The sequence below is a fragment of the Tympanuchus pallidicinctus genome, unplaced genomic scaffold (genome assembly GCF_026119805.1).
Source record: "Tympanuchus pallidicinctus isolate F22 unplaced genomic scaffold, pur_lepc_1.0 scaffold7, whole genome shotgun sequence".
Classification (NCBI taxonomy): Eukaryota; Metazoa; Chordata; class Aves; order Galliformes; family Phasianidae; genus Tympanuchus; species Tympanuchus pallidicinctus.
This window is the reverse complement of record NW_026294791.1, coordinates 10,224,181-10,249,944: the sequence shown is the minus strand read 5'-3', so window position 1 is coordinate 10,249,944 and position 25,764 is coordinate 10,224,181. Positions and strand designations below refer to the sequence as shown.

General features: G+C 53.8%; 3 protein-coding genes across 10 annotated transcripts; 2 read left to right on the top strand and 1 right to left on the bottom strand.

Moving 5' to 3' along the window:
* The first annotated feature begins 47 nt into the window (after positions 1 to 47).
* MPL (MPL proto-oncogene, thrombopoietin receptor) lies at positions 48 to 4,974 on the top strand. Of its 8 annotated transcripts, none has more exons than XM_052666070.1 (11): positions 48 to 981; positions 2,338 to 2,464; positions 2,586 to 2,761; positions 2,891 to 3,135; positions 3,200 to 3,356; positions 3,471 to 3,600; positions 3,704 to 3,876; positions 3,953 to 4,095; positions 4,162 to 4,490; positions 4,566 to 4,653; positions 4,733 to 4,974. In XM_052666070.1, the coding sequence occupies exons 1-11, from the start codon at positions 879 to 881 to the stop codon at positions 4,946 to 4,948; spliced, it is 1,887 nt and encodes a 628-aa protein (XP_052522030.1). In that variant the 5' UTR covers positions 48 to 878; the 3' UTR covers positions 4,949 to 4,974. The 8 variants fall into 8 exon arrangements, with proteins under 8 accessions (XP_052522030.1, XP_052522029.1, XP_052522028.1 ...); XM_052666069.1 differs by having other exon boundaries at positions 3,200 to 3,600; positions 4,162 to 4,321; positions 4,403 to 4,490; positions 4,569 to 4,653; XM_052666068.1 differs by having other exon boundaries at positions 3,200 to 3,600; positions 4,162 to 4,321; positions 4,403 to 4,490.
* Positions 4,975 to 5,147: 173 nt separating this feature from the next.
* CDC20 (cell division cycle 20) lies at positions 5,148 to 10,540 on the top strand. Its single transcript, XM_052666072.1, has 11 exons — positions 5,148 to 5,261; positions 5,419 to 5,615; positions 6,124 to 6,269; positions 6,880 to 6,976; positions 7,500 to 7,628; positions 8,005 to 8,201; positions 8,877 to 8,971; positions 9,174 to 9,405; positions 9,596 to 9,721; positions 9,879 to 9,996; positions 10,275 to 10,540. The coding sequence occupies exons 2-11, from the start codon at positions 5,423 to 5,425 to the stop codon at positions 10,451 to 10,453; spliced, it is 1,512 nt and encodes a 503-aa protein (XP_052522032.1). The 5' UTR covers positions 5,148 to 5,261; positions 5,419 to 5,422; the 3' UTR covers positions 10,454 to 10,540.
* Positions 10,541 to 12,786: 2,246 nt separating this feature from the next.
* Positions 12,787 to 25,068, bottom strand: ELOVL1 (ELOVL fatty acid elongase 1). Its single transcript, XM_052666073.1, has 8 exons — positions 25,013 to 25,068; positions 16,524 to 16,585; positions 15,927 to 16,117; positions 15,691 to 15,771; positions 15,440 to 15,496; positions 14,980 to 15,085; positions 14,686 to 14,822; positions 12,787 to 14,262 (listed from the first exon to the last, which is right to left on the bottom strand). The coding sequence occupies exons 2-8, from the start codon at positions 16,567 to 16,569 to the stop codon at positions 14,008 to 14,010; spliced, it is 873 nt and encodes a 290-aa protein (XP_052522033.1). The 5' UTR covers positions 16,570 to 16,585; positions 25,013 to 25,068; the 3' UTR covers positions 12,787 to 14,007.
* Positions 25,069 to 25,764: the final 696 nt, after the last annotated feature.

Below are 25,764 nucleotides of genomic sequence, written 5' to 3'. Positions count from 1 at the left end.
CCAGTCCCCAGCCCATCCCTGTGGGGTGTTCTGTGTGACCCCACAGCAAGGCATTTTTCTTTCTGGGAAACAGCCTCTTTTCCCCAGATCACAATTCAAATGTGTCAATACCATTTCAGTTTCCCACTCTGGCTTCCAGTGCTACTTGGCAGCTGCCATTGATGAGCATCCTCTGCTCCATGAGTGAGGTTGCCAGTGAAGCAGTGACAGGGACCAGCTGCTCCAGTGTGCCACCACCTCTGCACCTGCCTGCTGAGCTGTGAACATGGGGCAGCCATGCTGAACCAAAGGGTTTGTGCATGTTGCTTGCAAAGCCCCGTCATCAGATGGAGAAGGAAGTGGGACTGGATTGAAAAAACAACCTGACAAACTGGTGCTGGCTGCTCCCCCCTTCCCCTCCATGCCCCCAGGATGGCTGTGCCGTGAGGCAGATTGATGCCAACCTGCCTGTGGCACAGCAGGGCCACACAGAGTGGGGCAGCGCAGGCTGAGATGGAGCCGGAGCCACCGTCCCACACCCTGAGCTCTGACATGACACCAAGAGTGCAGGTATCCCCAAGTCCCACAGTTTGCCCAGCCCATAGAAGGGGCCTCCCTGCTTCCTCAGTGGCTGTTTTTCTTCCCACCCCATGCAGCCAGCCACAAGGGCAGGACGTGCCGCCTATCTGATGGGAGCAGTCTCTCTTGGCACTGTGGCTGCTGGTGGAGGGGCTGCAGCACGGTGGTTTTGGGCACGGGGAAGTGCTGGTGATGGGGTGAGGGGAGCCTCCAGCCAGGCTTCCTGAGCAGCACAGCCTACACTTCCCAGATAAAGGTATCACCCTGCAGAGCCGGGGCAGCAGCCGGGGTGCTGGGAAGTACCAAGCACAACAGGCGGGATGGCAGCCTGCCTGCACCAGGGCTGGCTGCCTGCTCTGCTCACTGCTGTCCTGCTGAGCCAGCACAGCCCTGCCGTGGACCCTGAGCCAGTGACATCCCAAGGTAGGTCCTGGGGTCATTATTCCCCCACGGGTGGATCACAGGATCTGCGCCCTGCGGCAACCAGAGAGGTGTGGGATGAGGGAGATGGCTTCAGGAGGGTCTGCTGGAGGATGCGTTCGGTCACACATGGGGCACTCCAGGGTGCTTGCAACAAAGGGGTGTCCTGCTTCCTGCAGCTGCCAGCCACCAATTTGGGGTGGCAGCCCTCAGCCCCATGACATCATGCTGCTCCTACTTGTAATGCAGTGGCGCTGCCCAGCTTGGTGCCACCTTATTGCCCCATGGGTTTTTTCCATCCAGCCCTGAGCCAGCCCTGGCAGGGTTACTGATGCTTTAAGCTCTCTCCCTAGGCCCTTTTACTCTTTCTAGAACACTATATAAAGCATTAACTGTACAAAACATTTAATGTCATGCTCCTGTTTTCGCACTCATCCAAGATCTGTGGTCAGACTGCTATAGTGGTCATAGGAGCACCCTTTAAACCACCCCTACAGGTGCGGGGATAGGAAAGGAGGCTTTGGGCTCACCTTTTGCTTCTGTGCTCAGAAACCACTGCTACAGTGCCAGCACGATGCCTGAGCTTGCTTTGTGCCAGCTGCAGAGCTGTGCCTTGAGGGTGCTCTGGGAACCACAAGGCATGGCAGAGCAGAGGCAGTGCCACCCTGGGGCTGGGTGGGGGGCACTGCCAGGGAAGGGCAAGAGAGGCTGGGGTGGCTGGGGGTGCAAAAAGGGAAGGGCAGGTAGGAGAGAGCAGGCTGTGGTCTGCGGGCAGAGCATATGGGTGGGGAGGAAGAAGATGCCATCTGCGAAAGGAGGAACAGGGCGAGGGGTCAGGGCAAGGTAAGGGGCAGGGAGAAAGGGGGGCACACCTGGCAGATATCTGGAGACTTTGGCATCCCTGTGCTCATTCCTTTCTTCTGGGATCAGCCAGCAGCACAGCAGTAAGGTGTGATGCTCCAGTTCACCCCTGCAACAACAAGGAGATCAATGTGCTGGGGAAAGGGGGTAAGCTCTCCAGCAGAGCCCATTTGTTGCCAAGCACCCCCCCATGCCCAGGGCTGCAAACCCCACACAAGCCCCAGGCCCTTGCCGCTCCTGAAGCATTGCTCTCCTTATCGCACTTCCACGTGCCTTCCGGAGTGAGTCTAGCCGGGTGCTTCCCGCTGATCTCCAGAGCCTATCTGACCACAGGGCTATTTTGGGATGTTTATTTGTCCCAAGGACCCTGTGTGCTGGGAAGGGGGAGCAGTGGTGATGTATGCATCCCTCCCTCAGTGCTGGCGGGGGACTCGGGCAGGAGGGGTCTCACAGGGGATGAGGCAGCCAGGGACTCCTTTGTGCCCTCCCTCCCACCAGATGCCGTGTTGCTGGCAGAGGTGCCCGAGGACATCCTCTGCTTCTCCCGCTCCTTTGAGGATCTCACGTGTTTCTGGGATGAAGAGGAGGCGAGTGGGATACACTGCTTCTACTACTGGTACAGCAGGTAGAGTCCGCAGGGACATGGGAAGGAGTGGTGACACTGAGGGACCGCTGCCATGCCCAGATCCCCTCCCTTCAGCTGGCCCCAGGCTCAGGGTGCTGGAGGAGCCCCATCTGTTCCTCAGGGATGCACCCACCATGTGTGCAGTCTCCACACAGCGCCGTGGGGCCAATGGGATGCGGCACATCTGCGTGTTCCCCAGCCAGGATGTGCGGCTCTTCACCCAGCTCCACGTTCTTGTCCTGGACGCTGCCACCAACCGCACCAGGCACAGGCGGGAGCTCAGCGTGGATGCAGTGGGTGAGTCTCTCCCGTGGCACAACCCTAATCCCTACACCTAGGTGCCCCTTCCTCTTCCCACCCATCACTGGCAGCATCTGGGCCTTGTGGCTGCTGTAACACTGGAGATGCCCCGCCACATTTCTGCAGGTCTCATCGCCCCACCGGTGAACATCAGTGCCCACTGGGCCGGAGCCACAGGGCAGCTCCGTGTGTCGTGGCAGCCGCCACTTGCTGACTACCCCAACTTCTTCCTCTATGAGGTGTGCTACCATCCCATGACCTCCACAGTGACACCCCGTGGCACGGCACCCGGGGACCTCCCTGCCCATCCCACCAACAGAGCCCACCCACCTACAGCCAGGGGAGCTGCATCCTCCCAGGGAACAGGGCCAGTACGTACAGGGGCTGCGGGATCTGGGGCATGTGGCAGCCCCCCACCCTCACCACTCTCTTTAGGGGCTGGTACAGGCTGACACGTGGGTGATTCTCCGGGAGCTGCAGCCGGGGGTGAAGTACCACATCCAGGTGCGCAGCAAGCCTGACGGCACCTCAATGGATGGTGTCTGGGGGCCCTGGTCGGAGGTGGTGGTCGCAGAGACGCCCCACTCTTCTGGTAAGAGACTGTCCGTCTCCGCTGCTGGGGGCTGCAGAGTGCCCACACATGGGAGTTGGGTTCTGCGGGGTCTGGGAAGAAGCAGCCACTCTGCCCTGGCTCTCACCTGCTCAGGGGACATTGGGCTGCACTGCAGCACTCCCGACCTGAGGTGTGTGCGCTGTGCGTGGAGCTGGGACCCTGCAGAGCACCACAGCACCCATGAGCTCTTCTACCGGGCATCTCCGAATGGGGCTGGCATGAGGTAAAGAGCACAGCATCGACACAGAGGTGTACCCCCAAACAGAGAATAGTGGCAGCAGTACTAGCACCGCAGGGTGACTGGCTGCCCATTCTCTGCCGCACAGGCATGAAATGTGGCAGCAGTGTGAAGAAGCCAGCGTGGGGACACAGGGCAGACACACCTGCACCTTCCAGCCCACGGCCGGCAGCCCCATTGCCGTCCTGGTGAACATCACCCAGCTGCACGACCCACCCGTGCTCAGCTACTTCAAGGAGCCCTTCTGGCTGCACCAGGCCGGTGAGTCTCTGCACTCCACATCCGTTGCTCGGGGTGGGGTGCCGCCCCACGGCAGCGACACGTCCCCACCCCGCAGTGCTCACGGAGGCCCCGCGGGACGTGCAGGCGACGGCGGCACAGGGCCGGCTCACCTTGCGGTGGCTGCCGCCCCTGGAAGCGCTGGCGGAGCAACTGGAGTACCAGATCCGCTATGCCACGGACGACAGCCTCGACTGGAAGGTGATGCAGGGGCCGGCACGGGGCAGCCGCAGGCCCCGCACAGCCCCAACTCAGCTCTGCCCGCAGGTGCTGCAGGTCCCGCGGGCGGCCAGGAAAGAAGTGCTGGACCTCCGGCCCGGTGCCCGTTATCGTGCGCAGGTGCGGGCGCAGCCCGGTGGGCCCCAGTACCGGGGCAGCTGGAGCGCGTGGTCCCAGCCCGTCGCGGTCGATGTCGCGGCTGAAGCGGGTAAGGGCCATGCGGGGCTGAGGGCGCCTGGGTGGGACGAGGAGAATCGGCCGGCTCTGCGGAATCACCCCTCCGTGGCAGGCTGGGTGATCCCGAGCGTGACGGTGGCACCGCTGATCTTCACCGGAGTGCTGCTGGGGCTGCGGTGCACCTTCCCGTCCCTGTACAGGTAAGGCCGTGCTGCGGGCAGCGGGGTGCACGCTGCAGCCGGGGGGCTGCCCACATCGCCCCGCCGCCTCCTCAGCAGCGTGAAGCAGAAGCTGTGGCCGCCCGTCCCCGACCTGCACCGCGCGCTGGGCACCTTCCTGCACGACAGCCCCAAGCAGGGCCAGGTGAGCGCCGGGCCGGGCCGCCTCCGGCCGTCCCGCAGCCCCGGGGCCGCCCCGAGCGCATCTCCTTCCCCCTACCCAGCCCTGCGCCTTCTACAAGCAGCCGCCGGAGGACGCCGTGCTGCCCTGCCTGCTGGAGGTGCTGCCCGGACCCCGCGGCGAGCCTGGGGATCCTCCGCCAGAGCCCTCTGCCAGCCGCCCGGCGCCCAGCACGGACATCGCCAACCACTCCTACCTGCTGATGGGCGGCTGGGAGCCGCGCGGAGCGCCCTCGGCCCCTTTTCCCCTTGGGATGTAAAATATAGACCATAAAATACAGACCAACCACGCGGTCTCCCCGCTCTTTCGCGCCGCCTCCGCCCCACGCCCGGGCAGACCCCGTACCTCGTCCCTCGCCGCCCCCCCCCCACTGCCGGGCAGACCGCATCCCGGCGGGGAAAGCCCCGCCCCACTCTGAGGCTCAGCCAATCGCAGCGCGGCTGCGCGAGGTCGCCATGACAACGTGCGGCGGTTTAGATTTGAAGCGACCAACGGGAAGGGAGGCCGCGCGGGTTTTAAAAGCCGAAGTGAACGGAAGGGGGGCGCTGCGTGAGGCTGAGCGGGACGCAGAGGTGAGAGGGGCCGGTGGCGGCGGCGGGGCTCCGGGCCGGGGGGGTGTCTAGGCCCGAATGGGGGAGGCCGTGGAGACGGGGGGGCCCGAGGCGCGGCCTAACGGGAGGGGAGTGGCCGTGCCTGGCAGCGCCCCACTGACCGGCGGGTTGCCCGCAGCGCCATGGCGCACTTCGTGTTCGAGGCGGACCTGCACGGGCTGCTCAAGCTGGACACGCCGATCCCCAACGCCCCGCCCGCGCGGTGGCAGCGCAAGGCCAAGGAGAGCGCCGGCCCCAGCCCCGCCGCCAGCATGTCGCCCATGAAGCCGGCCAACCGCTCCTACAGCGGCAGCAAGACGCCGTCCAAGACCCCCGGTGAGCGGCGGAGCGGGAGCGGGGTTGTGCCGGGCGGGGGATGTGTTGGGATGCCGGGCGGGGCGGAGGGCGTCCCTCTCTTCTGGGTGCGCGGAGCTCCGCGCTGCGGCCGGGCGGACCGCCGCTTCCAGCATCTCGCCGGCCGCGCGATGCGGCTCTGCTGGGACTCGGCGCGGCAGGGCTGCGTGCCTCGTCCGCTCCGTGCGCTCTAAGTGGGAAATGGCCTCCCCTTCTCCGTGAGCTCTGGCGCTGTTGTTGCGGCAGAACCCGGGCGTTCTCTCTGTGGCCGCTCCCGATGTGAGCTCGCTGCCTTCATGCGGGGAGGTACAGGGGAGGCTGGGAATAGCTGCGAATTGCGGCTTGTGTGCTCTGAGCCACGGAGCTTGTCTCTGCTGTAGGCTGAACTGCTGAAGCGCCTCTTGGAAACGGTGTTCGTTTTGCTTTGGAAGTTTGTTGAATGCAAACTCTCTCAGTATCTCTAAAACAATATTTACGTATGTGAACGCAGGCAAATCTGGATCCAAAGTCCAGAGCACCCCAACAAAAGCTGGGGGGGATCGCTACATTCCCAACCGCAGCACGATGCAGATGGAAATGGCCAATTTCCTCCTAACCAAAGAAAATGACCCTGCTGAAAATTCCCCTACCAAGAAGGTGAGCACAGTACTGTGATTAATATGATTGTCACTAAATACCCGATCCTTTGTGACTTGACACAGAGAAAGCAGCCTCTAAAAGCAGGTGTGGGGATGAGGGTCCCCACCAGCTCCACTTCCTGCACTGGACCTTCAGGAGCCTGCAAGTGGAACCTGTGCACAGCCTGCACATGTGGGCTGAGCACGTAGCTGCTCTGCAGAGGTATTTCCTTAAGCACAGGCTTCTGCTTTGGTCTGTGCAGCTTCTGACAGTGGAACTTGGGTTACTGAGACTTCTAAATAGAGGTTACAGAGATCTGTGAGCCTGAGCAGTGTGAAACTGCTGGCAGTAGCTATTCTAGGACAATAGAATATTGCACGGGGAGCAATTCTGGAATGTGCATGTAGTGCTCTGGAAATGCTTATGAAGCATTTGGTCCCTTGTGACTAAAGCTTTCTTCATGAAAACAGCACCATGTCCTGCTGATGGTGTCTGAGGAAAAACCTACTTTGAGCTGCCTATATGCAGCTGAATCCCACAGTGCAACCAAACTGTCTTCTACCAGCTGCAGCTTTGTTTAAAAGTGGTATTTCAAATGAGACTTGCTGAGGGTAGCTTGTTTTTCTAGGAGCAACAGAAATCTTGGGCAGTGAATCTTAATGGCTTTGATGTAGAAGAGGCTAAGATTCTCCGCCTTAGTGGAAAGCCACAGAACGCTCCAGAAGGTACGATGCAGAGTGAGGGTGGTGCAATGCAGGGCCTGTTTGAGGGACTTGGGTACAGAGATCTGTGTGGGGAACTGCAACACATGTGGCCCTATTTCTGGCCATGGGAGAGATCAGCTGATCTCAGAGTTCTTTGCACGCTGGAATCTCTCTCAGGTTTCCTGAAGTTCAGGGGTTGGCGTAACAGCTGGCATGTTTGTGCGAGGTTTCTCATTGTATTGTTTTATGAAAGCTGGGTTATGACTGCCAGTTGTTAACTTGCACTGCAGATAATGCATTTTCCTGCAGTCTGCCTATAAAAGCTTTGAACTTCCTAGGCAAGAAAGTGAATAGTAATAGTCAAACATGTTCTTCTGAATTGGGAAACACTCTGATTCAGTAATTAATACTGTCAATAAGGCTATAACACAGTGCTCTGATATCCAGACCTCTTTTCCAGGACTTTGTTCTAACTGAAGGGGTTTTCTAGTTGGGTGAATGGTCAGGAGGAAGCAGGATATCAAAGCTGTTTCTCTGCACACAGGCTATCAGAATAACCTGAAAGTGCTCTACAGCCAGAAGACTACACCTGCTTCCAGTAGGAAGCATGGTAGATACATTCCCTCAATGCCAGACCGGATCCTGGATGCACCAGAGATTCGCAATGACTATTGTAAGTAGGCTGCAGTGTTGAGATCATTTTGCAGTGGGGTAAAAGACTTAAGCCAACGTGGTCTGATGAACCGAAACTCTCTAATTGGGCTGTTTCAGTTTCTCATGCACCCAGACTGGCATTAACCAATTCTTGAGTGTCTCTATGCTGCCTAATAGTCCAAAGCACCATGTGGGTGACTTGAATTGGGGCTACTTGACTGGGCATGGTGGATCCCTGGAGGCTGCCCCTTACCTGCATGCACGTGAGGTTGGTGCAGGTGGGAGATATGGCATTTGGCATTAGTGAAAATATTTCACTGCAGTGCTGTGTGAAGATGTGGGTGGGGTTCTGCGTGTAAGCACTGTGTCAGCTGCACTGCTCTTCCGAATTGTAGATCTGAATCTCATTGACTGGAGCTCTCAGAACTTCCTGGCAGTGGCTCTGGACAACTGCGTTTATCTGTGGAATCACTCTTCTGGGGAAATCATCCAGCTGCTGCAGATAGAGAATCCAGATGATTATGTATCCTCTCTGTCATGGATTAAAGAAGGAAACTACCTTGCTGTTGGCACAAGAAATGCCGAGGTCCAGGTGAGTGCAGTAAAATGAGAGGTGGTCTAAGGATTGCTGGAGCTGTGGGGCCTTGGAACAAAGTCTTGGCTAGCACAGGACAGATACAGTGTGTTCTGACTTGTCTTTATCCTTAGCACAGGGAAGAGGAGTGTTCTGGCACTTGTTACAGTTCAGTGAATTGCTGCCCATTGTGGGAGCAAAGGGGTGAAGTGGATGACTTGTGACAGAGGCCTGTAGAGAACCTGACACTGTGCTTCTCTGCCCGGGAGCAATATTGTCTGAAGGTGCCCTTATGCTCATGTCATCGTTAGGCAGCACAAATTCTAAGTAGTTTCTTAGAGCTCTGTCATCTACTCTCCAAAGGGCTGTAAGTGATCCTCACTGCAGTGGGAATCCTTCCTGTGGTCTTGTGACTATTAGTGGTTACAGCCTCTGTCTTGTGATGTTGAGAGTGCTAAGACTAGTATAAGGCAAGTGTCCCCACCCACCTGTGGCCAGTGATGAACTGCAGTAGCAAGGCAGACTTCAGGGATATTCTGATGCCTGGAATAACTGTTTCATACATAAGAAATTAATTGCTGTTCCTATACAGAAAAAGTCAAATGCCAGAGTCTGTGTAGTAAAGTTTCCTGGCAAAGCAACAATGCTGCTGTTCCTTACCCTCTGGAGAACATAATACTCTTGCCTCTCTAGCTATGGGACATACAGCAGCAGAAGCGTCTCCGAAGTATGACCAGCCATTCTTCTCGGGTGGGGTCCCTCAGCTGGAACAGCTACATCCTCTCCAGGTAAAGCTGGGGGTGAAGCAGCATCCAGCTGCTGGACACAGTCAGTTGTGAAGAGGTTCTGTGGCTGCTCTGCTCATGTCAACAGGCCAGTGATGGTGGTTAACACTGGTTGAATCTCAATGGCAATAAAGGCAGCCTTGCAATAGCACAAAGCTTTTGGTGAAAACGAGCTAGTCTGACACTGTGCATCTCCTCTCTGCAGTGGGTCACGGACTGGCCACATCCACCACCATGATGTCAGAGTGGCTGAGCACCACGTGGCCACTCTTACTGGCCACACACAAGAGGTGTGCGGACTCAAGTGGTCTCTAGATGGTCGCTACCTGGCCAGTGGTGGCAACGACAACCTGGTGAACATCTGGCCATCTGTCCAGGGAGACAGTGGAGACTTCACTCCTGTACAGACCTTCACTCAGCACCAGGGTGCTGTCAAGGTGAGTGCAGGCCTGCTGTGTGGATACTGTGGGGGCATGTCTGTGTGAAAAGCGGGTGTGTAGCACTTGATGCAGTCCCTGCCCTGGTGGAGAGAGGCTACCCTGGAGCTGCTGTGGCCTGAGCTCTGGAAGACGCAATAGGAAACAGGCTGCCTCCTGTACTTCTTAAAATGAACTGATTCTTCCTCAGGCTGTGGCATGGTGTCCGTGGCAGTCAAATGTCCTAGCCACTGGAGGTGGAACCAGCGACAGACACATCCGCATCTGGAATGTCTGTTCCGGCACCTGTCTCAGTGCTGTTGATGCCCACTCCCAGGTGAGACATAAACATCCTGGTGATAAAATTCTTTCTGGCATACATGATGGTTCCTGAGGCCTGGGACAGGCCAGGGAGCCAGCAGGGGTTCATCCTTGCTGATGAACATCAGCACAAGTAGCTTGCATGTCTTCATAGTATTTTTGCCTCTTTGCAGGTCTGTTCTATCCTGTGGTCAACAACCTATAAAGAGTTCATTTCAGGCCATGGCTTTGCACAGAATCAGCTGGTGATATGGAAGTATCCAACAATGGCCAAGGTCACTGAACTTCGAGGTAAGCTAGGCTCCCTGGGGAAGGGAGGGCTGAAGGCAGATTTGATCCTCAGTTCAAGTAGTCTGCTACTTGTCCAACCTGAAGCACCAATAATAAAAAAAAAATGTCCAGGGCCACTTTCTAGAATTATAGGCTGAGGATGTGACCTCAAAAGGCTTCAGTATGTTATGGGGCATTGATGCAAGCTGTTGAGGCTTATGAGGGACACAAGTGCAAAAGATGGGGAGAACGATGGTTGCTCTTAAAATCAGCACAGCCCTGACTGTACACTTCCTTAGGTCATACTGCCCGAGTCCTGAACTTAACCATGAGCCCAGACGGTGTAACAGTAGCTTCGGCAGCTGCTGATGAAACACTGCGGCTTTGGCGCTGTTTTGAAATGGATCCCATAAAGAAGAAGGAAAAAGAGAAGGCAAACAGTGCCAAAAGCAGCATCATTCACCAGGGCATCCGATAAGTGCACAGGGTTGGTGTTGTGGGAAGCTGGGACATTGGCTTACACACTGTACAGTATTTTAAATGTTAATAAACAGCTTTAATTTGCCTTTGCCTTTTAAAGCTGATGGAAGAAAGTACCATCTGTGGCTTAGATCAACAAGAAACTCTTCCCTGAGGTTTGTTTTCTGGGCAAGAAGTAGAGCTCTGTTTTTAGGGCCAGCTTACAATATGGAGTTCACCCCTGGCAGCAGTAACTCTTCACAAGCTGAAGTTAATGTCTAGTCTGTGCAAGCTCTCTTCAATCCTTCCTCTGGTGAAGTCATATGAGCAGCATCCCACTCCCTTTGAACATCTTAAACTAATGGATACAGTAAACCTTTACCTGAGCAAAGACCACCCCGGCCAAAGCTGCCATGCTACTCTGAATGTGGAACTGCATTTTCTGGGGCTGTAGGGCTGCACCAGGGTACTGTGCACCCACCCCATAACGGGCTATCTGGGGAAGCCTGGAGAACTGCAGAGCTGTGAATAACATCCTAGTGTATGCAAAGCAGCTTAGCAAAGCCTATGCACCTCCTAGCCTGCTTTCCCCCTTTTTTTCCCCACACAGTGCCAGGCTGCACTAGGTTCCATCCACTTCTGCCAGGTGGTAGCATTGTGTGCTGTACCAGGCAGCCACTGCCTTAGCCCACAGGCAGCAGAGAAGGGCTACACATAATGCTGGCAAAAAGGAGTATAGTGTCACAGCAGCTGCAGGAGGCAGAGCCTGAGCACAGGAGTGACCCTCTCTGGAAAGCAGTCTGAAAGCTAGCACAGTTTTTCCACCTATCCCACTGTAATAGTGGTTTATCTTACTCTGGGCTTAGCTTCTCTGCATCCTTTGCACACTCGCCTCCAGAAACTCTGCTTCTGCATGGCTCTTGAAAGTCCCCTGAGCATTACTGGAAGGAGAGGGGATTACAGTGTTCTTCCCTTGGCCCCATACTGGCCCTGATGCCCTGGAGGGAAGGAGCTCACATGCAAGCCCAGCAACTGCCATATAGGGTGTAAACGCAGTTTGGAACTGTCTGTCCCCAATAGGGAATAAGTGACTAAGCTCCACAGCCCACCCATGGAAAGATCACAAGCTAATAGGAACAATTGGAGGAAGGGCAAGCAGAGCACACAGAAGGAACAGCCCTCTTTTAGAATATCAAGTGTAAGTAGTTTAAACTTCTGTTACTATTTTGGGCAAAAGCAAGGACAGTCCTGTCTTCACTAAGAGCCAGCGAGAAGCAGGGAGGGGAAAGGAAGCTAAACAGTGGCAGCACTCGGTCTCAGCTGGATTGCCTCCTGCTCAAGCTGTGAATTCTGAGCACTGAGCTGATATGCCACCACTTCAGTAAGGACCAGAACTCTTCTGTCAGTCCCTAACCCAGGAGCAGCACTAGTAGAAATGGGGAAGAATGTTTACACAGGGCAGCAGCCTGTCCTTCTTCCTAAAAGATATGCAAGGCAGAAGCAACTGAGCTCTCACCCACACCAAACCCAGCTGCAGGGCTTTGGCTACACTTCCACTAAAGCCCTCCCACACCACAATCGAATCTACAGTGAAACTCACCTGGAGGCCTTCTGGGTTCATGCATTCCTCCTTGCCACACAAGCTGGCTGGCTACCCAGCCCAATTCTCAGGGTTGAGTCAGCACTCAGGCCTAGCCCTCCCACTCAGCAGAAGCTGATGAGGAAGGCAGCACTGACCATTCTGCATAAAAGCCAAACTGTTTCAGCTAGTAGAGGGGAACAGAACCCAGCTGAGGAAGACAGACTGCTGTAGCAGGAGCAAGAAAGCAGCAGTGGAAACTATCCTCTGTCCAGCCTGAAATACCTTCTGCAGAGACCAGCACTTCACTCAGAGATGGCAACAGCTTTAAATAGATTCCTTTCCCTCTTCAGAAAGCAGCTGGCTGGTCTCCCTGCTGTTTTCCCCATAACCTGGGTTTCCAGAGTCTCAAATCCCCACTCCACCCCAATTCTGCACTAGAGCCAGGACAGGGTTTCTGAAAAGCAGCAGCAGCTTCTGCTGGCCCAGGTCCCAGCCCACACCTCTGTTCCACCCCAGCCATTCTTTAACAGGGTGGAGCCACTTTCACAACAGGAGCCTTGACACACTTCCTGCCCTCAGCACCCCTCTATCAAAGCACTTGGAAACAATCTGCCATCTGCTTCATCAGCACAGTACAGCCCTCTCCCCACCAGCACAAACCTGCTACACCAGCTGCTTCTCCCAGCCCTGCCTCCAAAACCACTGGGCAGGACCAGGCAGCTGGAACAGCTTCACAGCACAGCAAGCCAGGAAAACAAGGGGCAGAGCCATTTCTCCTTCTGTCTGTTTATTTGTGATAGAAGAGCAGCCCAATCTGACTGGGCCTGGCTCCTTCACCTCATCCTCAAGGCTACTCATATAGCTTTGGTTAGTCAGAGCAGGCAACAAGCACCAGGCCCAGGAGAGCTGCTGCACTGCCCTGCTGAATGGCAGAGCACATCTTCACTCAATCCTAGCAGAATCCATGAAGGCAAGAGGTGTTCCCCATTACACCATAGCAGAATATGCTACAACCATCCTCCACTGTGCTCACATCAGGCCAGAGCAGAGCCATTTCCAGGCAGGAGAGCCCAGCAGACAACTCTAGAGGCAATTATTGCTCGAGTCTCGAGTTTGCAGGAATGTAAGTCACCCAAAGCACAGTGAGCTTGGCCTCCCTCACTCCAGAACAAGCCACCAACTGCTATTCTGGATCACACATAAGCATGGCTAAAAGCACATGCTCAGCACTCCACCCAGGCACAGGAAAGAAATGCAAGGCAACCTGGGGTTATTATATGGTAGAGGCATTTCAGGGCGTCACAACCCCACTTCGTACTAGGCATAAGGCATGTGTATTGTACTGGGCAGCTCCGGGCCTTCAAGTACCACATATCTGCTGCCCCTACACTCTCCACAGCCACACCTGAGCACAGACACCAGGGCAGGACCCCCTCACCACCACCTGGGTATACAGGGACCACAAGGGACACACAGCATTGTGGCGTGGAACAAAGTGGCACAAGGCATGGTATAGCAGGAGCACTCACACTTGAGCTGGCAGCAGCAAGCAACCAGGGACAAGTCACTTCATCCACACAGGCTCTGATGAGCCAGGGAAGAGGAGAGGGCACCAGGACAGGGATCGGTCTCTTCTTTTGGTCCTACTCAGAAGGAAATGGCCCCCAGGCAAAAGGGCCAGATGCAGGCACTTGGGGGAATTCCTTTGGAAACACTGGAATGGGACTGCAGCCCCAAGTTGTGATGCAGGCAGCTGTCTCTCCGTTCAACAACAGCGAGAAACAGCACAAGCCCTCCCAAGAGCAGAAGTCGCCCACGGCTGCTCGGAGCAGAGGGGCTGGGCATGCAGACAGAGGACAGCAGGGCTGGGCACAAGGGTACAACAGTCTGTAGGCACTTGACTTGGCTAGTAGCACCCAGGAGCAGGGGAACAGGTCCCAGCTGCCTCTGCCCCGGGGCTCTCATTGGCTCTGGGAGGGCCAGGCTGCCCTCTAGTTGGCTTTGACCTTGCCGTTGGTGACAGTGCCATTCTCATGGATGCTGCTACCATTGTGCTGGGCTGCTTGTTGAGCCACCCTGGGCAATCGTTTGCCTTTGGTATAGGACTGGTACCAGAAGTTGGAGAAGAGGATGAAGAAGATGGTCCCATAAATCCAGATAAGGTGGATGAAGATGGGAAACTGGTACTGGCAGCTGGGCATGAAGTAGTACTGGGAGATGTGGACGGAGACAATCACAAACTGTGCCTGGGGAACAAGGCAGAACAGAAACAAATAACTCACAGGAGTTGCTTAAGGATGTCCCACTATACACCTTTTTTTTTTTTTTTTTTTAAATTAAATCTGTAGTCTCTTTGCCCATTCTAAATACAGGTTCTTACAGAGAGGAGCAGCCAGCTGCAGCTGGAAGATGCAAGCATGAGTTTTAAAGCAGTGTTTGTCTATCACCCTCCCAACATGCCATAGCCCAGAGGCAGCAGGCTCCATGCCCTCACCAGGCTGTAAGGGCTATCGGAGACCACAGCAGGCCAGAGCTGCTAGAAACACAGAGTGGCAGACTGAGAAAGAAGAACTACAGCTCTTGGTTGCATCTTTCATATATACAAGCACTGATCTGCCATTCACATCAGAGGCTGACGACACACACACTACTCCATAGCACAGACTTACCAGCTGGATGGCTGTGATGTGCTTTTTCCACCACAAGTACTTTTGGAAGGCAGGTCCTGCTGCTGAGAGCCCATAGTAGAAGTACATGACCACATGCACCATGGAATTGATCATGGCATGGAATGATCCCATTCCCCCTGTTAGACACATTTGCACAAGAATAAGTCAATCATCTGCAACAAAGTAGTACTACAAAAAAAGAAAAACTCCTAGGAGTCCAGCAGTAGTGAAAAAATGCCTTCCTTGTTCAGCTGATACCAACTCCAGCTTTTCTCCAGCTATTTCCTATCTTACCTGGTCCAAACTTTGCTCCCCACCACCAGCTCCAGGGCAGAACAGAGTGGTGGAAAAGGTGCAGGAATGTGACCTGCTCATTCTTCTTCCTCAGGACAAAGATGACCTGCAATGAGAGCCCAGCAAGCATCAAAGGTCAGCATCATGGGAGCAAGTGAAATAACCCAGGCCACTGCTTCAGTGTCTGGTCTCAAGTGATGCTTCCCCCCTCCTCCTCTTCCCCCCAATATCATTGCAACCACACATTAGGTTACCCCGCAGCTTCCAGAGTTATGATAGAAGTAGCCTCTGTGATATCCAGAGTGATCTCTCCCATCAGTGATATCAGATAGAACCACCAGCATTTCAGACTGAAGGGGCCAAAGGAGGCACCTACCACTTCAAGTACACTGGGCCTCAAATCCCTGCCCAAAGCAGTGATTAAGTTTCCCCCAAGAACAAGGCCTCTCCAGTAACTTACCGTGTCTGTCAGTTCAATGAACTTGGAAAAGACAAACAGCCAAGCAACACTGACCATCTGTAATAGAACAAGTTAACATGATTCCCATGTCAGTCTGAACATGCCCCGTAACCAGATCCCACCAGACAGGAACCCTGGAGTGACACTAAAAGCCAGGTACCAAGTCATTTGCCTCAAAGAAGAGGCAGGGAACTTGCTGTCCAGACAAGCACTGAAAGCCATCTCTACTCATGAGAGACAAGAGAACTCACCCTGAGGGCCTTGGGGTCCTGTGAGAAGTCCACAGGGTCACATCGCCAGGTGTACCCAGTAAGCCACCCTGCCATCAGAAACTGCAACAAGAGCATCAGAGTGAGGTCCAACACACAAGCCACTGCATTTCCCAGTCCTGCTCAAAATACCAAGGAACCCACAAAGTGCTCTTCCACGACCCACACAGCCTGCATGTATTGCTTTGTATGTGCCAGACAACCTGCTGGCAACTCACCTCATAGACTATGTAGAGTGAGAGTCCCACCAGGAAGAAGTTATATAGCACCATGAACTTCTTCAGGTTTAAAGGCTTCCTGTTTGCCATTAGCCGGGGACCCAAGGAGAGTACAAAGTAGACATATGCCAGAAGGATGCCCAACACAAGGAATGGGGACTGCATCAGTGGATAATCAGCAATGCGGGGGTCTGTGGAGAAAGCCAAAGTGCACAGCAGTAAGCATCCCAACCCCAATGTGCTAACAGCAGTGATAACACCAGAATAAAGTGAAGGACATGAAAACCCCATTCTCCAAGGACAGGAGTACAGGCAAGGGGCAACCTGGTAACAGAGACTGGAGAACCCAGCAAAGCCGTGCTGTATAAGATGTAGCCTGAAGCCGTGCTTCAGAGCTGCCTGGAGGAGGGCACAAATGCCTCAACAGACACTGAGGCAAGATAGTCTTAGGTAGCCTAAAAACCCCAGAGCTGCACTTATATTAGAGCAGAACACAGCTAGACCTGCATTACATCAGATATGTCAGAACACACCCCCAGGCCTATGGCAGCACAGCATATAATGCCACCCACCCTCAATCTGCATAGAGCCACTTACCTGCTTTCTTCATGAAGTCCTGATACATAGTCACAATCCCCTCCATGATAGTGGCAGTGTGTCTGCAGAGAGAGGAGGGCAGATCAGGCAGCGGTTGACCCAGGAAGGCAGCCTGCAGAGCACAGTCCTACACAACATCACATCTTGAGCACAGCTTCAGGGTCCTGTCATGACTACCTGGTTGTCATTACTTCCAACTGATTATAAACAAGCACCCGGTGAAGCCATGCACTCCCTACTCTTCCATGAGCCTGATCCTGTCTCCTCAGCTCTGCTGGAAACCACATCATCACCTGCAGTCCTTCCAAGGCAGATCCTAACATTTCATTTAAGAAAGCTTCCAGCCAGCACTGCATCTACATCTCCTTGATCTTATTCTTGCTGTAACACACTCAAGTGTTAACACCACTCACAGCCATGATGCTGGGGAGCAGAAATCCCATCCATCCTATCTCTTCCTCCAAGAAGGGGCACAGGAATCACTTCCCAAACATGGGCCTGGAGAAATGGGTCCCCCCATGGCAGTCTCCCTGGAGGATTACTGCTGCCACCATCAGGAAGCACACAGCTGATTCAAGCTACAGCTGAGAGGCTGAAGTGACCTTTTTTCCCAGCAGAGAGCATCCAGTAGCAGTCACACCAGCACCCCTCCTCCAAGTTTTGACCAGGCAGGACAGCAGCAATCACCACACAAGGCTATCAAGCACCAAAATGGCATCAATCATAGTGGCCTGCTATCTACCTTCCCATTCACCACTTAAGACAGCAAGCCTGTACCACAGCAGCAGCACTAGCTCTGTGCTCACCTGTTTGTACCCTGCTCCATGAACTGGACAGTGCCACCTACCTCCAACAGCCCTTTCACACCACTGTCTAAAGCACCCCTTCAAGTGAGGCTGCAGAGCAGCCAGCACTCCCAAAGACCCCAGGAACCTCTGCTGGCAACAGAGAAGGCACTAAGATTATCCCTCTCCACACTTAACAGAAGCCAGAAAAGCATAGCAGGAACTACAGCATCCTTGAAAGCTACTTACGGCTTCTGCTGTGGGAAGGAAGAAAGCACAGCTCTTGGAAGCCACTGAACTTTAAGCTGCTCTCATGAGAGAGAGAGCAAGCACCAAACTTGTCTGTTGAGTTTCAGACTTTGACCACAACATCCAGCTACACCTATATTTGCTAGATTGAGTAGCCCTCAAGTATTAGTTCCCAGCACAAGCTACCTGACTTTTCAAGCTCAGTGTTTATCTTATCAAGCTGCGTGAGTCAGTCTTAGTAAAGACCTAAGACTTCTGTGGAGCACTTAGCTATTTGGGGCAGGCTGGGATATGATAGTATCAAAGGCACCTACAAGCTCAGAGCTACATCTCACACTCCTAAGAAGAAAACAAGCTTAGAAGCTATGGATTACACTTCTCAACCAATTGCAGGGAGAAAAGGCATTGGTCTTGTCCTGAACAGGGGCTCTGGGCACACACCAGAATTTCTACCAGAGTAGAACTAGAAGGATTATGCTACAGATCTTATGGAAAGGATGTATGAGTTTTTCCTACAGCAGCAGGATATTGTTCTGTTTAACAAAGCTAATAGCAGCCACATTTTTAGGGACTCCAAGGTCTTTGCAAGATCTGATATCCACACTGGCATGCTGCATGGTCCTGAAAGCAGAGACCAAAGCCTACCTTGCTCAGTAAGCAGATGCAAGTAAGTCTCACCCACTTCCACCTCCTGAAGGGCAGCCATGGCCTTCAGATAGATCTGCAGAAGGGTGATTGTAGAGCAGACTCAAGCATTACTTTCTGTCAGGCAGGAGGATGTGAAATGCATTTGCCTTCCTGAATCACAAGGGCTCCATGCTGTTCCACACTGGAAAGCAGAAGGGTTTGCAAGTCTCCAGGTGCCTCATCCCTCCACACAACACCAACACGTCAGGTCTCTCTGCACCCTGAGAGGAATTAGTATTCAGTCAGGCATCTGCTCTTACCATGCTACGCTACACAACATACCACAGGAGTCTTCAGCTCACAGGTTAGTACAGAAGAGATCGTTCTCCTTTGACTCCAAGATCCTGGTCCTCTTGTGCAAGAAACCGGGAGGAGACCGGAGATCCCAAAACTGAGCCTTGATCAGCTCAAGGGAAGTTAAGAAACAGGTTCAAGCTTCCCAAAGCACCCTGGGGCCCAAACACACCCCTCACGCTGCCTGAAGGCCTTGCAACACATCTGCTTCCACCACTCACCAACAGGTTATCACTTCTATCTCTGGGGAAATTTCATTTGCAGGCTAGAGCAGCAGGCCAAATTCTGTCCCTGCAACCAGCACTGAGGATTAGATGCTTACTTACACTAAGTGTGTACACTGCAGATTTCCAACAAGCTATGCAGCCAATTTGTGCTACTTCAGCAAGAACTGCAAGGCCCTCTATAACAAGACCCAGCAGCCTGACCACAGCACTGTGAATCAGTGACAGACAACAGCTCAACCCGCGTAGCTTTACCTCATAGAGCACACACACCTTTCAAAGCACTTATCTCTCACCATACAGCAGCTATCACAAACAACAGGGTGAGCTCCAGCAGCCTAGTAGCCAGCACTCCCATTTCATCAGTATTCAAGTCAAATCAGTCCTGTAACAGGCAAGAAGGCAAGCCACCATAATCTTCCCACTAGTTTAATTACAGACAGCACCAAAACAGTCTGGTTGGTGACTGCAGAGCTGGCCTTGTTGAACTGGCTATGGCAGGCTTGGTCCCCACGAGGCTCCCAAGGGATCAGCAACCCTCAAAGGTCAGGAGATTACCAACTGGCTGGATAACAAGCCAGCCCTCAACCCTGACCTACAGGCAGGCAGCAAGGCTTGTTGACTGCTGATGAACTCCACAACCCCAGGGAAAAAGCCTCCTCCAAAGCTCATCCTCCCCCAGCTCTATCCCAGCACATCAGAAGCACCCATCCAACCTCGCAGAGCTCCAGTCCCCAAAGGGGCCTGGCAGTGCCTGTGCACACTTCAAGTGCTCAGAGCCCACATTCCCCAGCAGGGCCATGGGGATCTACAGTTCAGAAGATCTGCTGATGGCAGCTACTGCAGAATGGGACTGAGCACCCCAGAATGTAGTAACTTTGAAGTGCACACACAGAAGGCATCACAAGCTGGTACCTTCATCACCTACAGCAGCCAGCTCCAGGATGAGCTCTCCTTAGCTTATATGCAAGTGAACTCATCAAGATAAGCACAACAGCATCAGCCCAACATAAAACAATAGCAATCAGAGACTAGGCAGCAGGAATTTGGGCATCCCTGAGCAGCAGCGCCCTGCTCTCTATGAGATCTGAAGGGGAGCTGCTGTAAGACTGAGGTTTACCATGAAGCAGTGAGAACTGGATTTTCTCCCTCTGCAGCTCCATCTCCAGGAGGAAGAGAGGACAATACTCAGTGCACACCCAGTGTCATACACAGCATCTTGGGAAGAAAGCTCAAGCACATATAGCAGAGAGCATCCAACAGGAGAGCTGTATTTAAGAATTTGGTGGTACACTGAATGATCCTAGCCATCGGTGTGAAGACTCAGTAGAAACACGGCTGTCCACATACTGAAGTCAAGTCTTCCCACTTTGCAGTCCCCCAAGAGAAATGAAAATCTAAGAGAAACACTTGAGCCCCAAGTCACAGGGCAAAGAATAGCAGCCTGGCACAAGATGCTACACTTCAGATGTGGAAAACACAGCCAAGAGACTTGGGGTACAGTAAGAGAACAGAGCTGCCCTAGCCTGACACCTTGGCTCTGAGGACTGGTGACAGATGGATTGACCAGGATCTCATGACAACTAGTCCCATATCTCCCAGCCCAAGTGGCAGCACAAAGCTTCCCAGTGAACTCGGCAGTTAACACCACCAGATAAGATCCTATTTGAATTTATTACTTCCTCTGGCTCAGCTATTTCATGCTAAATGAAAAAGGGCATTGCTTACAGCCTGAAAACAGACGGTCAGCATCAGTATCCTTTCATGTCAATACAGACAAGTTGTATTTCCAGTGAAGGGGCAAACTCTCAAGCCCTTGCTATGCAACAGCTCTGGAAAGCTGTTCCAGAGCTGTTGCTGCAGCCACTACCGGAGTGGAGTTGGCCAAGCACTGCTCCTTACACATCAGCTCCAAGCAGCATAATGTGATTGACCTGTCTGGAGCCGAGCAGTTCCCTAATCCTCAGCAGGTCGGTGTTAACACCATACACTCTCCAGTAGCAGCTGTAAAACCTTCAGGCTTTTGGATGGCATCTTATAAAGATTACATGCTCTCCTTCCCATGCGTGCTAGAAGGAAGAAATGAGAGGAGACTCCCAGACTAGCAGGCAACCTGCAGAATCTGGGTAGTCATCAGATCCCCCCCAGGCTTACAGGGGAAGGAACAAGCCTGCAGCAATAGGGCTTAGTAACCTTGTGCAGAAAATAAAGTAGGCAGTCAGACTCAGAATCCTCAGAAAAACAACCTGCAGTGAGAGGCCTGTATCCAAACAGTGTTTTTTTCCCCAGGGAGAGCATCTTCCTGACCTGAGCAAGCAAGCTGTCAGACTAAGCTTATTCTTTATCATACCCAACAACGGTGATTCCATGTTCAGGCTATCAGTGCAGATGAGAGCTGTCAAAGAGGCAACACAGGGAGAAACTGACACTGCAAGGAACAAGAGTGAAGGAATAAAGAAACCACGCAAAACTACTTTAGAAGTAAAAGCAACATTGTCACAGTGACCCTGTGCTATATTCACACAGTACAAGGTGAGGCAGAGATGACTGGGCTACCTATCTGAAGCAATGGCACACAGCAGCCCTCCAGGGTACATAGCAAAGAGCACCCAAAGAATAGAATGAAGTAGGTGATGAAGGAGGACATACAGACCAAGAAGAGCTGATCCCAACACCTACTACTAGAAGTAGGTCAAAGCCCTCTGGCAGAGGAACTCTGATCACCCCTATCTGCATGTGGGATGGGCAAAGCACCAGGGTGCTCATCTCTGTGGCTTTCATGATCATGCAAATGCCTCACAAGAGGGCTCCAAACCCATTTCCACAGTGTCTGTAATATTACACAGTAATAACCGGTGTGCTGCACCATCTAGGCATGAGCACTAATTGGACAGGGACACTAAAATAAGATGGATATTTGAAGTCCACAAAGCAAGCAGCAGAAAGACTCTTGAAATCACTCTAATAGCTTTGCCCTGACTATTCAAAAAGCCCATTACAAACTCAGAGCCACTTCTCACCCACAGAAGGGCTCACTGACTACAACTTACCACGCCATCAGCTTTGGGCTTCCCTACTCCCTGCACAAAGGGCAGCACAGTCACATAACCGCCTTCAAACAAGAAGTTATGTTCACTGGCAAAACCAGAGATGCCACGGACTCCAGCAGCATCATCATAGCTGTACAGCAGAGCTCAACAGCCCGAGGGCATAACAGGTGGCACCTTTAACAGGGTTTATGAGCATGAGGCCTCATCTCTACAGGTGCAGATTGATCACTTAAAACCAAGTCTACTTCTTCTCCCACTTGTCCCATACAGAGAAGGAAAGCCTCTTAGGATTAAGTAGAAGCAGCATGGGATATAACTCGCTATGTATACAGAACAAGTCTATTAGCAAACCACGAGCAAGTACTTTATCAGATCAGTGCTTGCAGACTAAGAGCACACCATGCAAAGCTGGAGAATTTGCTGCCTCAGTGACTGCTTATTACCCGATTTGTCCTACAAGGGAAGGATCAACCTGAAATTAAATAGACTCCAAGGAAGAATCAAGAATTACCAGACCCAGTTAGCATCCCCACAAAACTGCAGTCCCAGATGCAGCCAGACACAGGCCTGTTGTTGTGGAAAGGCTGAGGCAGAGAGCTGACGGCTGCAGCCTGTCATCTCTGAGCAACAGCAGCCTCGCAGCTCCTGGGGACCAGCTCCTGACTGCAAGAGCTCAGGCTGCCTCACCTGTTTGACTGGCAGGAACCAGACTTTCCAGCCCACATACTCCCACCACCTGACAGCAGGGCACACTGTAGCACAAATTCAGCACAAAAGCATAGAAACAGGCAAAAACTCCTGGGTCATCACAGGTACCATTCCCAGTACCTCTTGAAGCTCATTCCTAAAGGATCACAGCCCAAGAGCTGTGAGGAGAAACTGTTCACCTCTACTCTGTGACAACAGTGCAAAGTCAATCACACAGTAATGCAAGGAAGCCAGCATCAGAGCATCATGGATATGTAAAGCTTTTCTCCATCAGGAAAAAACAGAAGACACTATGTCCTTTGTTTTCATCTTAAAAAAAAAAAAAAAAAAAGCTTCAAGACAACTCTAGGTCAGAATGATTTATTGCCTCTTCCCAGAGTCCATTCTGTCAGTTTTACTAGAACTAAATCATATTCCTGTCCCAGAGAACCATACAAGCTCTCTATAAGTAATAGACTTACAGGGAAATAGAGATGAGAACACTATGCAGGGCGGGAGCACAGAGGCCTGGGCTGTGTGGGTGGCACGGCTTAATCCCTACACTGAGATGCAGCCTACTGCAACAGCTGGCATCATGCTGCATCTCAAAGGAATATGTTGGCAGCAGCAGCTCACACCCACAAGCTGAAGGGGCTCATCTCTTTGAAGATAGGGATACAGCAGCTTCAGTCAAGCCCCAAGGGCTCAGTCAACTGTTTGACTCTGTAAGCCATCCTTAAGAAGCCACCCAGCAGGTCCTGTGGGAAGGTCAGCTCCATCCACTCAGGAATCTGCCCTGGCTGCATTCTAGCAGAAGAGAAGGTGGACAATTTTGGGCAGCACTGCAGGATGGATGTATTGCTGCACAGACAGCCCTGGCATGGGGATGAGATGCTCTGACAGATGCACTAGCAGCAAAGTACCTTGTGTTATCCCACACTGCCCACCAAACAAATGCAAGAGCCTCCAGCTGGGAGTTACTCCACTTCCTCCCACCCTCCAGAACCAATGTATACAGCCAGTGGGACAGCATCAAGCAGCCCCTCTACACTGCTCCAACAGCAGCTGTGGAAAGGAGTCCATACACTGAGGCACACAGACTGCTTCCCCACTTGCCAGAGTGTCCTTAGTTACATTTACGTTGCCTCACCAGGTCTTGTGAAATCAAACCTGCAGCTTCACCGACATTGTGTATCATCACATAAGGCCCAAATACATGAAATACAGATCAATCCCAGCACTGCCTACAGGAAGTCAGATAGTCAGCATTTGGCCACAGTTGTTCAGCACACACAGACATCATGCACAACAGCCTGGGTACTGCTGCCACCAAGAAGGTGACAAGAACCTCCTCCCACTGGCATTCCAGAGCAAGGGCCAGAGGGAGGACCGGCACCTACACCAGCCGGCGCTCAAAGCTAACATTGTGCTGCTAGCAGAGGCCTGGTACTGCCATCCTGACCGGAGGAGGAGGGCAGAGGAATCTCTCAATGGCACATTGATGCTGAGGGCTACGTAGGAGAACACTCCCCAGCCTCCGTGCTGCCAGCGGAGGCCGCTCACGCCTCACTACGAGGAAGCCCCACCGCAGCCCCAGCTGCAGCGCGGTCCGTCCCGAGACGAGCACGGTGGGCTCCGGGCCCTTCGCGTCCCGTCCGCGTCCCGTCACCGGCTGCAAGCCGGCGGGAGGCAGCTCGGCCCCCCACCCGCCCCAGAGCGAGCAGCGGGGCGGCGCCCGGCCCTGCCGCGGGGCGGGGTGAGGCTCCGCCGGGGCCTACCGCGGCCCAGAGCCCCGCAGCCCGGAAGTGTGAGGACGGACGGTTCCGCAGCCACCGGGCCGCGCCGTAACACGCCGGGCGCCCCGCGCCGGGTCCGAGCACCGCTGCCGGCGGATGGCCGAGGTGCTCCGCCCGCTCCAGGCTCGGGACATCCTCGACTCTAGCCGACTGGTGTCGTCACCCCCCTATCCCCACGCGTATGACAGCCTCGCTCCGTGCCTTCCTGCCCTGCGGCGGCCGCGCCCAACGGCCCAGGGCCTCGCCACCTGCCAGGGCCGTGTCGCAACACCCGGCCCTCCCCATCGGACCACGGCCACCCCAGGCCCAGCCCTCCGCCGCGGCGCCCACACTGTCGCAGGACTCGGCCTGCGGGACACCGCCCGTCTCCTCCCGTGCCCCGGAGCATCCCGGGTGACAGGAACGCGGGCGCACGCACGCGGCTCCTGCCGGCGCTTCCTGGCCCGCGGGCAGCCTGCCGCACAGCGGACGCATGGCAGCCCAACCCCGAGCCTTGAGGCACCCCTACAGCATGGCCCAAGGCTTTTCCAACAGCAAAGCCCAACCCACCAGCCAGTTACACACCTCGTCCCAAACCCTCTTACTTCCCCCCCAATAACCCTCCAAGGGAGGATCAGCCCCAGCCGGACACAGCGCTCACAGCCCCAGCAGTCGGCCGGCTCTCCTGCCCCACTAAGCCCCACATGTGCGCGAAGCCCAGCACACACATAAACTCACCGCCTGCCGCACCCCGCTTTGCCCGCCACCACGGCTGCCCAGCATTTATATAGTATTGCCCTGCCCCCCACGCCGCTGACGATTGGCTTAGAGGGAAGGGCCCCGCCCAAAAAGGGCGGAGCTTTTCTTTCTAGGCCAATCGTCGCTATAACTGCAGCCCGCCCATTTTGTGGCCACACCCACACAGGCTTCACCTCAGGGCTGGGGTTGAGTGGAGATCTCTAATTTTGCTGGGAGCGTGCTGAGTTTTGGGGTGGTATTCGCTGATTCTGAGGGGTGAGGCAGCTCCCTGCAGAGGGAGAGCCATAGACAAGTGGCATATGTGTTGTGTTTTTGTTTGTTTTTTTTTGTGATATAACACCAGCTATCGAATGTTGTCTTCACTTATCGGACTTGAACATAAAATGTTTGGGCTTTTATCCATGCTCTTCTGATCTGAAGCCTGTTTTGGAATTCACTGTTCTAATTCTTAGGAACCACCTCCTTTCTAGCTTAAATGGATTCATGGTCAGTTAATATCCATTTGCTCCTGCACCATACTCCCATAGATCTTCACCTATATATTTATGTCCATTGTACTTATAGATAGCAATCATCTCCCTCTCAGCCATTACACAGATGACTAAACAAGCTTCCTAACCTGGCTGTCCCTGCACCTACTGCCCAGGCCATGGGCAGTAGGCCATGCTGCTGTTCAAGTTCCTCCTGAAGATGGTGACCAGAAGTGGTGGCACATTCTGTGGTCACCTGGT

Coding starts and splice junctions, on each gene's coding strand:
- MPL (XM_052666063.1), top strand. CDS start 879: ATGGCAGCCTGCCTGCACCAGGGCTGGCTGCCTGCTCTGCTCACTGCT. Junction 2,762..2,890: donor GCTCAGCGTGGATGCAGTGG/GTGAGTCTCTCC, acceptor ACATTTCTGCAG/GTCTCATCGCCCCACCGGTG. Junction 3,601..3,703: donor CCGAATGGGGCTGGCATGAG/GTAAAGAGCACA, acceptor TCTGCCGCACAG/GCATGAAATGTGGCAGCAGT.
- CDC20 (XM_052666072.1), top strand. CDS start 5,423: ATGGCGCACTTCGTGTTCGAGGCGGACCTGCACGGGCTGCTCAAGCTG. Junction 8,972..9,173: donor AACAGCTACATCCTCTCCAG/GTAAAGCTGGGG, acceptor TCCTCTCTGCAG/TGGGTCACGGACTGGCCACA. Junction 9,722..9,878: donor CTGTTGATGCCCACTCCCAG/GTGAGACATAAA, acceptor GCCTCTTTGCAG/GTCTGTTCTATCCTGTGGTC.
- ELOVL1 (XM_052666073.1), bottom strand. CDS start 16,569: ATGGAGGGGATTGTGACTATGTATCAGGACTTCATGAAGAAAGCAG. Junction 15,497..15,690: donor AGGACCCCAAGGCCCTCAGG/GTGAGTTCTCTT, acceptor GTTCTATTACAG/ATGGTCAGTGTTGCTTGGCT. Junction 14,823..14,979: donor GGGAGCAAAGTTTGGACCAG/GTAAGATAGGAA, acceptor TGTGTCTAACAG/GGGGAATGGGATCATTCCAT.